This window comes from Nannospalax galili, unplaced genomic scaffold (assembly GCF_000622305.1).
Source record: "Nannospalax galili isolate Female #2095 unplaced genomic scaffold, S.galili_v1.0 scaffold107, whole genome shotgun sequence".
NCBI lineage: Eukaryota > Metazoa > Chordata > Mammalia > Rodentia > Spalacidae > Nannospalax > Nannospalax galili.
In genome coordinates, this window is record NW_008358490.1 from 2,399,574 (window position 1) to 2,413,421 (window position 13,848).

The 13,848-nt window shown below is 41.0% G+C and overlaps 1 protein-coding gene across 1 annotated transcript in view; it reads left to right on the top strand.

Moving 5' to 3' along the window:
• Nucleotides 1-13,848, top strand: part of Catsperb (cation channel sperm associated auxiliary subunit beta) — a 116,601-nt gene that overhangs the window by 100,358 nt on the left and 2,395 nt on the right. The window contains exons 21-23 of the mRNA XM_008821753.1: nt 988-1,098; nt 5,799-5,909; nt 10,943-11,075. Coding sequence (XP_008819975.1) covers nt 988-1,098; nt 5,799-5,909; nt 10,943-11,075 — 355 coding nt within the window. The remainder of the gene's footprint in view (nt 1-987; nt 1,099-5,798; nt 5,910-10,942; nt 11,076-13,848) is intronic.

The window sequence follows — 13,848 nt, forward strand, 5'->3', positions numbered from 1 at the left end:
TTTGGACATTTCTGTTCTGAAATGCTCAAATACTTTAGTTGTTTTTGAACCTGTGTCATCTTGAGGACATGATGGTTATTTCTAAAATGTTCTGAAATAATTATTTTTCTCACTAATTTCTCTCATCATTATTAATGTCATCTAATACTATACTTTGATAGTATAATTGGGCTTTTGTGATACAAACACAGCTATTTCTCCTAACAATGACTTGTCCAAAGCTAATCTATCTGAATGGTCCCATTTCTCATTTGGTTTTAGATTTTTAAGATAAAATCTGGCTATGTACTCCATGTTGGACTTGAACTATCAATTAATTCTGCGACCAATCCCATTTCAATATTATTTTAACTTTTGCCTTGTTAGTATCAGTGACCCTTTTAATTTTGTTTGTGTGCATGAGAGACAGAGAGAGAGAGAGAGAGAGAGAGAGAGAGAGAGAGAGGGAGAGGTATGTACATGTGCATGTATATGTGCAGGTGTGGAGGCCAGAGGTTAACAACAGAGTGTCTTCCTCAGTTGATTCTCTGCCTTTTCGTATGAGACAAGGTCTCTCATGGAGCCTAGAGCTTTTCATTTTGTCTAGAATGACTGGCCAGCAAGTCTGAGAATTTCCCTGTCTCTGCCATAGCACTGGGGTTATAGGCTCATGCTGCCACACCCAATTTTTTTTTTTATGTGGGGGCAAGAGATCTGAACTCAGGTCCTCATACTTGAGTGGCAGACATTACTTGCTAAGCAAACTCCCCAGACATTTATTTTGTTGTGTTTTATTTTATTTGGAGGCTCTTGTGACCCTTTTAAAAATAGAAATTCAGAGCTGGAGAGATGATTCAGCAGTTAAGGGCACTGGCTGCTTTTGAAGAGGACCCGGGTTCAAATCCCAGCACCCACATGGTGGCTAACAGTTGTCTGTAACTCCAGTTAAATCAGGATATGTAAGTCAACAAAAAACAATGTACTTTTTCTTTGTTTAATCACTTACAGATAAACTACCGGCCTCCATCAAACATGGGGATTGCTATTCCACTCACAGATAATTTTTATCATGCGGATCCCAGCAAACCCATACCAAGAAATCTATTTCACAAGTCGAAGGTAAATAATTTGTCTACATACAAACAATTACAGAATTTTTTTTTGTCTTTTTTGAGACAGGGTCTCCCTGTAGCCCCAGCTGTCCTGGAACTCACTACTTAGACCAGGCCAGCCTTGAACTCACAGAGATCCGTCTGCCTCTGGCTCCCAAGTGCTGGAATTAAAGGCGTGCACCAGAATTTGTATTTTAAAAAGCATTGGGAAAAGAAAAGAAAAGAAGCATTGGGGGGCTGGGGAGGTGGTTAAGAGCACTGACTGTTCTTGCAGAAGACCCAGGTTCACATCTCAGCACCCACATAGCAGCTAACAACCATCTGTAACTCCAGTTCCAGGGATCTGACGCCCTCTTCTGTCCTCCACAGGCACTGCATGACATGAGTGCACTTACACACATGCAAGCAATACACTCATACACATAAAATAAAAATAAATACAAATTTTAAAAAGCTTTGGGCTAGTGAGATGGTTTAGTGGGTAAATGCACTTGCCACCAAGCATGGCCCAGTAGTCTCCCGTGAGAGATCTCTCAGAAAAAGGATTGCTGCTTCTGTTCACAATCCACAGAGTGTTTTTGGTTTTGTCAGGTGTGTTGAAGTTCTAGATTTTAAGCCAGAGGGAGAAGCGGACTGGATTCTGGGGTGGCTTTGCCCACCTTGTGTCCCCTTAATTTTCTCTGTCTTTGCATCCTATTTCAACCTGGCTCTCCCAACTCTTTCTGCTCTAGCCCTGCTGGCCTCTATGCTGCTTCTCTGATCTACTGGATGTGTTTCCACCTCAGGCCTTTGTAGTTGCTGAAAATCCCTTCATCTTCTGTAGATGTCACTACTCACTGTTGCCTCTGTCAGGTTTTTGCTTGATGCCCTGCTCACAGTGAGGCCTTCCCTGGCAACTCCATTTAGAATGGTAACCCTAGTCCCTCCTTGCCTTTATTTCCTCCATATCATCTATTATTATATACATTTTACTCATTTATATGGAGGTTTCTAGGCTCCACAAGAAGGTAGGCTCATAAAATAAGGCTGGTGTTTGTTTTGGGTTGCTTTGGGTTTTGCAGTACTGGGGATCAAGTCAAAGGCCTTGGGCATTCTAGGCAAGGTTTTTGTTTTTGTTTTTTTCAACCTGTTCTTTTTTTTCCTCTATCTCTACTAACTCAGACAAAGGGAGAGCTTAGAAGTTGTTGAACAAGTATGTCATGATGGCATGCACCTGTGTAATCCCAGCAACTCAGGAGCCAAAGGCAGGAGGATAAGAAGTTTGAGACCTTCCTTGGTGATATAGTGAGTTTGAGGCCAGCCTCCCTTATGTAGATATACCCTGTGTCAAAAAAAAAAAGTTGGACAACCAACAATAACACATTTATATATTTATTTTATACTGCATAGCACAACTCCATTTAGAATGGTAACCCTAGTCCCTCCTTGCCTTTATTTCCTCCATATCATCTATTATTATATACATTTTACTCATTTATATGGAGGTTTCTAGGCTCCACAAGAAGGTAGGCTCATAAAATAAGGCTGGTGTTTGTTTTGGGTTGCTTTGGGTTTTGCAGTACTGGGGATCAAGTCAAAGGCCTTGGGCATTCTAGGCAAGGTTTTTGTTTTTGTTTTTTTCAACCTGTTCTTTTTTTTCCTCTATCTCTACTAACTCAGACAAAGGGAGAGCTTAGAAGTTGTTGAACAAGTATGTCATGATGGCATGCACCTGTGTAATCCCAGCAACTCAGGAGCCAAAGGCAGGAGGATAAGAAGTTTGAGACCTTCCTTGGTGATATAGTGAGTTTGAGGCCAGCCTCCCTTATGTAGATATACCCTGTGTCAAAAAAAAAAGTTGGACAAACCAACAATACACATTTATATATTTATTTTATACATGCATAGCAGTTAACACACTTCTTGCTGAATCTTAGATTTAAGGGCAAGAAGTTCTGTTCCAAGCAATGAGTCACTATGATACCAGTTCTCCAATTCTACTTCCTCCCAAAGACTAAACTATTTTGTCACTAGAACCACTCCCTCTATTAACACAGGACTTTATTTACACAGATATTCTTAATTTTCTGGGGGTCTCCCACTAAGATTTCCATGGGACCTAAATAGGAAATATAATTTACAACTAAGTAAATAAGAAGGGGTTTTGATTGTTTTTGTTTTGAAACAAGGTCTTGCTATGTAGCCCAGGCTAACTTGGAATTCATGATCCTCCTGACTCATTTTCCTAAGTGCTGAGGTTACAGATGTGTCACCTGGTTCCTAAGTGGGTTTTTTTAATGTACCTTTTAGGCATCCAGCAATTGTTCCTTTCAATACATCCAGTATTATCAGACACTAATGAGATGTTCTGTTAAAGATAAACCTGGTACCTTTGTGGGCTTTTACCCTAATAAGCGAGACTAGGTATGAAATGAAAAATTACAAAAGGAAAATGGCGTCATCATGTGCAATGTTTCTGAACAGCATAACCTGACCAGAGTGATATAGAAATATTATTTCAATACAACTTTCACAATCTTACCTCCTAGCTATGAATCAGAAACTGGAGTCTAGTCCTAAATCTGCATTTTAAAAATCTCTGCAGGACTTGAGAGGAGAGGAGGGCAGATTTCTGTGAGATTGAGGCCAGCCTGATCTACATAGTGAATTCCAGGCCCGCTTGGGCTACAGGGACACCTTGTCTCAAAAAAAAAAAAAAAAAAAAAAAAAAAAAAAAAAAAAAGAAAAAAAAGAAAAAAAAGAAAAGAAATCTGTACTTGGTCTTATTAACCCTAAAGTTTCAGGTTTCAGGTAGTGCTAGACATGAAACAAGCAATGTAACTATATATCAGAGAGTCCTAACAGAGTCCAGGAGGGTCAAGAAAGGCATCCCTGAGCAAATGCATCTATATCAAGACTGAAAGATGAGTTGGAACTAACTCAACAAAGGAGGAGTGAGTAATAGAAGTGAGGGGCAAGGTTAAAAGAAAAAATTCCAAGCTTAAGAAACACCATATGCAAAGGGTGGGGATGGGAAAGGACTCAGTGACTTTGAAGAACTCAGTGAAGACCATTTAGCCTTACATAATGATCATGAGACACAGACGGCTCTGAAGCCATAGAACTCCATCCAGAGGACTTCAAATCCTATTGCAAGAGAAATCAAGAGCCATTTGAGAGTTTTAAACAAAAGAGTGATATGATTATGTTTGTGTTTTTAAAAATATGATTAGACTGCAACTATGTATATAGTTCAATAGTAGAGTACATGCTTACCATATATGAGGCTGGATTCAATTCCTATCTCTCTCTCTCTCTCTCTCTCTCTCATACACACACACACACACACACAGAGAGACATATATCAGAATGATTCTCTCTCTCCCTCTCTCTTTCTCTCAGACAAATTCCATGAAACTGACATTTTCAAATAGATTATATGAGTGTACATGATAGATGATAGACATACAGATAGATGATAGATAGATAGATAGATAGATAGATAGATAGATAGATAGATAGATGATCGATAGATAGGGAAATTACTTTTGTCAATGCTATGACTATGTACATAACAGAAGCAACTTAAAGAAGAAGTTTATACTGGCTGATAGATTAAAGGGATTTGGTCCACCAGAGAATCTGGAGTCATCCATCCACAGCAGCAGGAACACAAGTCTGTAGCTTTTCACATTGTGGCAAATCAGAAAACACAGAGCGTGGTTTGGAAGCAGATGTGGATATATTCTTCAAACCACCCCACCACCCTAGCCCACTCTGGTTCTACAACCAAGTTCCACAGCCTCCAAAAATATTACCACCAGCTGGAGATCAGGAGGGAAACACATGAGGCTATGGGAGACATTTCACATTCAACCCATAATAGAAAGATGAGAGAGAGAGAGAGAGAGAGAGAGAGAGAGAGAGAGAGAGAGAGAGAGAAGGGAGAGAATACATTTGAGGAAATTCTGGAAACAGAGCAAGCAGATTCTATCAGACGCACAGAGAAACACAACTGGAAGAGATCACTGGTGACCACTCCTTTTTAGTTCTTTTGTGATTCCATCAAGAGGAAGAGTTCAGAGCTGGGAGAGTGATGTCTTCATACATTTATGGCTCCCCAAAAGATTACACTGACATCAACTGGGAAGCAGCTGAAAGATACTGGGAGTTCACATTCCCATGCAATAAAAGGATAATTAAGAATCAAAAATCTTGTACTTACAATCTTGTTTCTTATTCTTTTTAAAATATTTTATTTACTATTTTTATTTTATGTGTGTGCATGCATTGCCTGCATGTAGGTAAGTGCACCTGTGCCGTACAATGTCCACAGAGGACAGAAGAGGCTGTCAGATCCCCTGGAACTGGAGTTAAAGACAGTTGTTAGCTGCCATGTGGGTGCTGGGACTCGAATCTGGGTCTTCTGCAAGAACAGCCAGTGTTCTTAACTGCTGAGCCATCTCTCCAGCCCCAGTTGTTTCTTACTCTTAATTATTACTATTATTTTCAGTGTTGAGGACCAAAATCAGGACCTTGCTTGTGCTAAGCAAGCATTCTACTTATGAGCTACTCTCCCAATGCCCCTTACTTTATGGTTAGTGAATTATCGTCTCTTTTCAGAAATGAAATTTATTCAGTTGACAAATGTTTATTGAACACTTACTTAATTTGGAGTAATCCTTCATCATATAGAAATAAGTAAACCTATATCTTTTCTGTTGACAGGAAGTTGGCAAATACAAACAGTGTGCAAATGTCTCTAGACGGGAGGACTGTAATTGTACAAATGATCAGAAGTCTTCACATGCTGTTGCTTTCTCAGATTGCAAAGAAAAAGTAAGGTGGTTTTTAATTATCTTAAAATGGAGTGGTTCTGGGGCTGGAGGGATGGCTCAGTGGTTAAAAACACTTGCTGTTTTTCCAAAGGACCTGAGTTCAATTCCCAATCTCTACATGGCACAGCTAACAATTGTTTGTAACTCCAGTTCCAGGGCATCTGACACCATCTTCTGGCCTCTGCAGGCATTGCATGCACATGGTGCAATTGCTAACATGCAGGCAAAACACTCATACACATAAATAAAATATCCTTTAAAAATGGGCTGGGAGTGGTGGTGCATGCCTTTAATGCCAGCACTCAGGAGGCAGAGGCAGGCAGATCTCTGTGAATTCAAGGCCAGCCTGGTCTACATAGTGAGTTCCAGGGCAGCTGAGGCTACAGGGAGACCCTGTCTCAAAAAGACCCCCCCAAAAAAAAATTAAGTGGTTCCCTGTTAATAAGATTGGAAATGTGACCTTTGGTTAACCATGAAAACTCAGACAAAAAGTAAAGTTTATTATGACTTAAAACTAAATGTGGCACACAGCTAAAAGGATCTGACGATGCACCTAGAGGAGTTAACTTACTGAATATGATTAATATTAATACCCTTTGTTTTTATCTTTGCCTGTGTGCATATTCATATGTGTACCAGGGTGCATATGTGGAAATCAGCCTCTGGTCTTTGCCTTTCATCTTGCTTGAGGGAGGGTCTCTTGTCATATATCACTGTATGTGAAAGGCTAGATCCACAAGTGTCTGGGCATCCTCCTGTCTCTGCCTCCATCTCACTGTAGCAGCAATGGGATTACAGACACACATGCTACTGTTCTTGACTTCACACAGATTCTGGGGATCCAGACTCAGGGCCTCATGCTTGTGTAAGGGGTAAGGGAGATGGGCAAGACCCAGTTCATTGAGGGCCTCATAGAATATGGCTTGAATTACATTTTTTGTGTCTTTTTGAGATAGAGTCTCCCTGTAGCCACAGCTAGCCTGGAACTCACTATGTAGACCAAGCTGGCCTCCATCTCCCAGACATTTGCCTGCTTCTACCCTCCTGAGTGCTGGGATTAAAGGTGTGTGCCACCACACCCTGCTAGTTTGAAACACTTTATATTAATTACAAACAAAAACCAGTGAATTTCAGTTATACATGATGGCACACAGTGTAATCCCAGCACTTGGGAGGTGGAGACAGGAAGATTGCTAGGAATTTGGAAACGTGCCTGAGCTACTTAGTGAATTATAGGCCAGCGTGACTACAGAGAGACACTTTTTAAAATACCGGCAAAGGTGGTTTGGGGGACTTCTGGGTGAGATGGCAGTCTAGAAGCTACCTCTACATGGCCTGGTTATGGATAAAAGTCAGTAAGGGAAATAACATACTTCATTCCAAAGACAGAAGAAAAGTTTTGAAAATTCACAAAGGCAGTGATGGCACACCTGAGATCTGCCAAGACAAAGATGAGTGACAAGTTGAAAAGAAGCCAAGTCAAACAGCCCCAGCTACAGCTCCCCAGAGGAGAGAGGGGAAGCAGAAGCCCTATTGGAAAGTAGTAGGGAGATGAGCTCTAAGTGTAGACTGCTCAAAGCCAGGCATGGTGGCCGATGCCCATAAACCCAGCATTTAGGAGATGGAAGCAGGAGGATCAGGAGTTCAAGGGCAGCCTTGGCTACATAGCAAGTTCAAGGCCAGCCTGGGCTATATGAGACCTTGTCTTTTTTTTTTAAGGTTAAAAACCCATTCAATTTTATGGCTTACAGGGCTTATACTGAGTTCAATATTGTATAACTGTATTAATTCAACAGCAAACCTAAAAATTTTATAACCCCTTTTGAAAGAGATGTATCTTTGCTCTGGAAACTGTTAGAGTATGTTAAAGATGTAATGAAATGCTTCTTCTAAAAAATTTTTAAAAAATATTTTTAAAAAGGGGGTTGCAGGGTAGAAAAATGGCAAAGTCAGTAAAGCGCTCTCTGTGCAATCAAAGAACCCGAGTTTGATCCCAGGCACTCGTATAAAAATGCTAGGTGTGGCGGTGCTCACCTGGGGATGCTGCAAGGGGAGGATCCCTGGATCTTGCTGACCAGCTAGTCTAGCCAAAGTGGTGAGGTCCAGGTTCAATGCAAGACCCTGTCTTGAAAATAATAGGGATGATAATTGAGGAAGACACTCGACACTAACTTCTGGCTTCTGCACATGCTTGCACACACAGACTCCTGCACACACATACACAAACACACGAAGATGTTTTAAATATTTTACTTATTATTTTTAGGTGCATGTGTATATTGCCTGCATGTAGGTAAGTGCACCCATGTCGTGCAGTGCCCACGGAGGACAGAAGAGGCCATTGAATCCCCTGGAACTGGAGTCACAGACTTGTTAGCTGCTGTGTGGGTGCTGGGATTCAAACCCAGATCTTCTGCAAGAACAACCAGTGTTCTTAACTGCTGAGCCATCTCTCCATCCCCACAAAGATTTTTTTCTAAAGATCCTTCCCTAATATCTGAACCTGTAGCTCAGATTTTACAGTGCTAGTGCATGAAGCCCTGGGTTTGATCCTCAGCACTGCATAAACCAGAATAGTGGTACATGTCTGTAATTCCATAATCCTAGCACTTGGGAGGTGGAGGTAGAAGTTACATGAGACCCTATCTGAAAAAAAAAAGTTTTTTTAAAAAAAGGCCTCTGCTGAGTTGGTGGCTGGGAATCTACAGACCCTCCATGAACCAGATTCAAGAATCTCAACAAGTATCATGGGATTTATATGCTGAAACATGGCCACCAGAAGGGAAAAAATAACTCTAAATCATGACCATGCAGCACTCAGTAAATTGGAAGGCAGGTTAGAGCCAGAGTCTGCATTGGAACACAGATTCGGGTTCCATGTGGCACACAAATTATCAGAAAAGATCACCCAGGAACAGCCAACATTCACAACCCAATCCATGAAGATAGGGCCCAGCATCTGTGACCCAGCCTCACAGAGAACTACTCAGAAATAGGAACAGCAGTTGCAATTAGACTCCTGAACGACCTCCCACAGATGTGACCACCACTGGTAACTCAAACATGAAGACACACCCACTAATGGAACCAGCATCTATGACCCAACTTCAGCCTTGCAGAGGGACCACCCAGAAGCAAGAACAGCATTCACAACTGGACCACTGAAAGCTGGCCAAGAGGTATGATCAACATCTGTGACCCTCACTGATGGGACCAGCATCTGGAATCTGACCGGCCAAGGATGTAACAGGCACTTGGGATCCTGGGAAGGAACCAAAAGATTCTAGTCTACAACCAGAAAATCAGCAAGACTACATTTAGCTCTCTCCCCCTCATATTTAACACTCAATGTCAATTTAACAGGTCAATTTCCCCTCCCTCCCCCTCCCTCCCCCCTCCCCCCCACCTCCCCCCCTTCTCTTTTTGATAGACTCTTCCAAAGAACATAGGCTAGCTAGTTTGTATGGTCTGTAGGGTATCCTGTCTCAGGCTCCCTGAAGCCCGGACCCTTTTAGATTATCTGATTGCGTTTCTTTGTGCCTCTCTTTTCATTTGAACTTTAGCCCAAGCTGCCCCATCCCCTGTCGTCCCTGTTTCCTCTTTTATGTACTTACCACTTTTTTCTCTATAAAACAATTCTAATCACTAGTCTTGCTCTGCTTTATGCTTTCTTCCTCCCACTCATTCCCACAGTAAGTGAGATTTTAGTGCACACAGCACCATCATCAGTGTCCTTTGCTTCCTAGAATGCTGGAGTTTAATGATGATAGATGATAGTGAGTGTTCTTGGAGACTCTGTTCTATTTTCAGGAGAGTACTGGAGGCTAGGCCCAATGTTCAGCAGAGAAAAAAATGGCGCCCTTTTGAACACTGCAAACACTCTGACAAATTAATAAAGGTGATTAATAAAAAAACAAAATCCAACCAAGGACCTAATTCCAAATGTGTAAATCCTAGTGCAAAAACAAAAGAAATATGGAAAACCAAGAAATGGAACCAACATAGATGTCCGTCAACAGATGAATGGAAAAAGAAAATATTGTACATGTACATAATGGATTGTTTTCCTGGTGAAAAGAAACACGAAATCAGCTGGGCGAAATCACATGCCTTTAATCCCAGCACTCAGAGGCAGTGGCAGGTGGATCTCTGTGAGTTCAAGGCCAGCCTGGTCTACATAGTGAGTTCCAGGCCAGCTGGGGCTACAGGGAGACTCTGTCTCAAAAAAGACAAAAAATAATAATGATAATAAAATAAAAATAAATAACTACGTAGGCCCTGGGGATCAAACTCATTTTGTCAGCTTGGCAGCAAGCACCTTTACCTGTGGAGCCAGGTTGCTGGTCCCTGAGCTTGAAAGAAGAATGAAAATCATGACATTTGCAGGAAAATGGATAGAACTGGAAATCATTGTGTTAAGTGAAACAAGCCAGGCTTAGAAAGACAAATGTTACATTTTCCCTCAAACATAGAATCTAGATTTAAATTTATATTTGGAGGAGGGGCAGTCATAGAAGTAGAAGGAGGACCATAAAAGAGGAGGAGGAGATCTCAAGTGAGAAGTGGGTAAGAAAATTCCCATGTCATGAAAGCAGAAGGGAGATTGTTTGAGGAGGGTGAGGAGGGTGAGGAGGGCTGGAGATGGGGCAATGTGAATACAAAGGAAGTAAATGATACATGCAAGAAAGTGCCATAAGGAGACCCGTCACTTCATATGCTGACTTTAAGCATTAATTTTTTAACATGAATTTTATTACCACGATGTTTGTATGCTGCCTTTGGAGTTTGGATGGATTTGGGATGGAGTTTGGACAGATGCCTTTGGAGTTTGGATGGATTTTGTTCTGAGAGAATTTTCTTCAACTCTGAAAGGCAGAAACTCTTAAGATGCATTCCAATTAGAATAGCCAAACTGCCGAGAAAACATCATTCACTTCATAACCAGGAAATGAAAGTGCTATTGAATTTTCCAAATTTACGAAAGTACTATTGAATTTTCCAAATTTACATGTATTCTTGAAATTCTTATTTTAGGTTCAACGTTTCAAGTTTCCAGTCACAAACTATCCAGTTGTTTTGGAAATTATTAGTGAAGAAAAAATCCCAGTGAAACCGCCATATTTGGTGACTGTGACTGAGGTGAACATGAGGAAAAACTGGCAACTAAGTAGGGTTTGCTCTTCTCTAAGTATCTTATAAGTGATACTAGTATTGCTGGTTTTTAGACAGTGGAGGGGCTGAAGAGATGGGTCAGCAATTTAAGGAGCTGGCTGGTCTTGGAGAGGACCCAGGTTCAGTTCCCAGCACCCTCATGGTAGCTAACAACAGTCTATAACTCCAGTTCCAGGGAATCTGATGCCCTCCTCCAGCCCCTGAAGGCACTGCACACATGTAGTACACTTAACATACATACATGCAAAATACTATATATGTAAAATAAAAATAAATGAAAAAAAATTTTAAATAAATCTCAGTGGATTGCAAAGCCCATTTCCTTGAGAGGTAGCCAGTGGTTTTACTGGGGAAGGATTGGACTCATTTGGCATGTTGGTGTTTACTCTGTTGCCTCCTTTCAGGCACTCATTACTTTTAGTAACCTGCATTCAATGGCATAAGAGCATTTTTTTAAAAAGATTTGAACTGCAGGGCTGGGGAGATGGCTCAGCAGTGAAGAGAGATACTGTTCTTGCGGAGGACCCACATCAGGCAGCTCATTACTGCCTGTAACTGCAGCTGCAGTAGGATCAGATATCTGCCTTTGCGTCTCTGGGCACCTGTACATACCCACACACAGACACATAATTTTAAAAAAGAAATCTTTAGAAAAGAAATCTTTATTAAAATATTTTACATCTTTATTAAAATTTATTTGAAAAAATAATTTGAACTTCAAAAAAATTGAAAGTCATTTTGTGGATTAGTAGCAACAATGATTGGTTGAATTTGTGCTGCATGCTGGTCTAGTGTCTTAATTATTCACAGTGATTGAGGTGGTTTAAATGTGTTGCCACACATTCTGTAGGGTGTGTCTTCCAATTATGTGAGTAAAGTTCTGTGAACATTTTTTTTTTCTGAATGTGGTGGTACACATCTGTAATCCCAGTCCCTGGGAAGTAGAAGCAGGAAGGTCAGGAGTTTAAGTCCAGCTTCACCTCCATAGTGAGTTCAAGGCCAGCCTGACCTACATGACACCCTGTACCAAAAAAGAAAGAAGAGGGTGGGGAACTTTATGGAAAATAGATGAAAATATGCAGACACATTTTAAGATACAAATTTACTTCAATTTTACCCCAAATGTATAACTTTGTTGCATATTTTCTGTTTGTTCATATGAATACGTTGAGTAAGGGGGGAGGAGAGGGAAGGAGGGAGGGGGGGGAGAGAGAGAGAGAGAGAGAGAGAGAGAGAGAGAGATGTAGGGGACTGGGATCTGGGGCTGTAGCTCAGTGGTAGGGTACTTGCCTAGAATGCTTGAGGCCCTAGGTTCAATCCCCAGTATTTTAAAGGTAGGAAGATGATAGATTCAATGAAGTAGATAGATTAAAGAGAAATTTTGATCATCACCATGTTACTAAGTTTCCAGACATTTGGTAGTCAATGAGTCTTATCTGCCTAATATATATGCAACCTTGAAATTAAAAACCCAGTAAAGAAAATAAAGCTCCCAGATATTTTCCATGATTAATATTCCCATTTTCTGTGGTATCCTAGTGGCTCTTACAAGGCTTGGAGTATTTTTAAATATTGAAGCATTTTACAAATTGATTACTAAACTATTAGCCATGGTGAGAGTATTCCAAAATGGAATATTTGGCCTTAGCTAAGGCTACCATCAGAGTTTGCATTTTCCCTTGTATCCTGTATACCACTTCACCACTGGAAGTTATAAAGCCTATGCTATTTCACTTGTGTTATAAGGACTAGCAAGAGAGGCAGGGTTAGCAATTCATTTCTTTTGGAGAACACTCAAGTGATCCTGTTGTGAAACTTTACTGCCACCTTATTGAAAATCATTTACTCACCATTTCCAGAAATTTGAAAAAAAATGTTCAGGTTATAGGCTGGGCATGGTGGCACACATCTTTAATCCCAGCACTCGGGAGGCCAAGGCAGGTGGATCTCTGTGAGTTCAAGGCCAGCCTGGTCTATGTAGTGAGTTCCAGGTCAGCTGGGGCTACAGGGAGACCCTGTCTCAAAAAGGCCAAAAAAGAAAAAAAATGTTCATGTCATAAGCCAAGGACAGAAAAGAAAAGGGCCAGCTTGAAGAAAATGATCAGAGTCCTGTCCTCAAGGATGCCAATAGAGGCAATCCAAGGTAAAGAGGAGTCAGGATACAGCTCAGTGGTAGACTACTTGCCTAACATGAACAAGACACCAGGATTCAATCCCAAATGCAGCATATATATTACATATGTATATATAATCTATATAGTATATATAGATTATAAAACAGGGTGTCACTATGTAGCACTGACTGGGCCTGAAACTCACTATGTAGACCAGGCTAGCCTTGAATGCATAGTGATTCACCTGCCTCTGCCTCCTGAGTGCTGGGTTTAAAGGCATGAGCCACCATGTCCGGCTTTTTATATTAAAATATATTTATTAAGTGTCAGACGTGGTGGCACAAGCCTTTAGTCCCAGCACTTAGGAGGCAGAGCCCGGCAGACCTCTGTGAGTTTGAAACCAGCCTGGTTTAGGCCAGGTGGGGCTAAAGGGAGACCCTGTCTCAAAAGGACCAAAAAAAATTTTATATATATATGTAGAAGAAGAAGTAAATGTTCTGACTAGAAAATCAGAAAAGAAACAAGAGCAGAATGCAGTGTACCTTCAAACACAATGCTACGCCCATCTCATATCACCTAAAGGAGCATAGGGTGGAGACAGGAAATCTGGGCTGCTATGAAGAAACTAATCATCACTGCAATGGTAAAAATAAA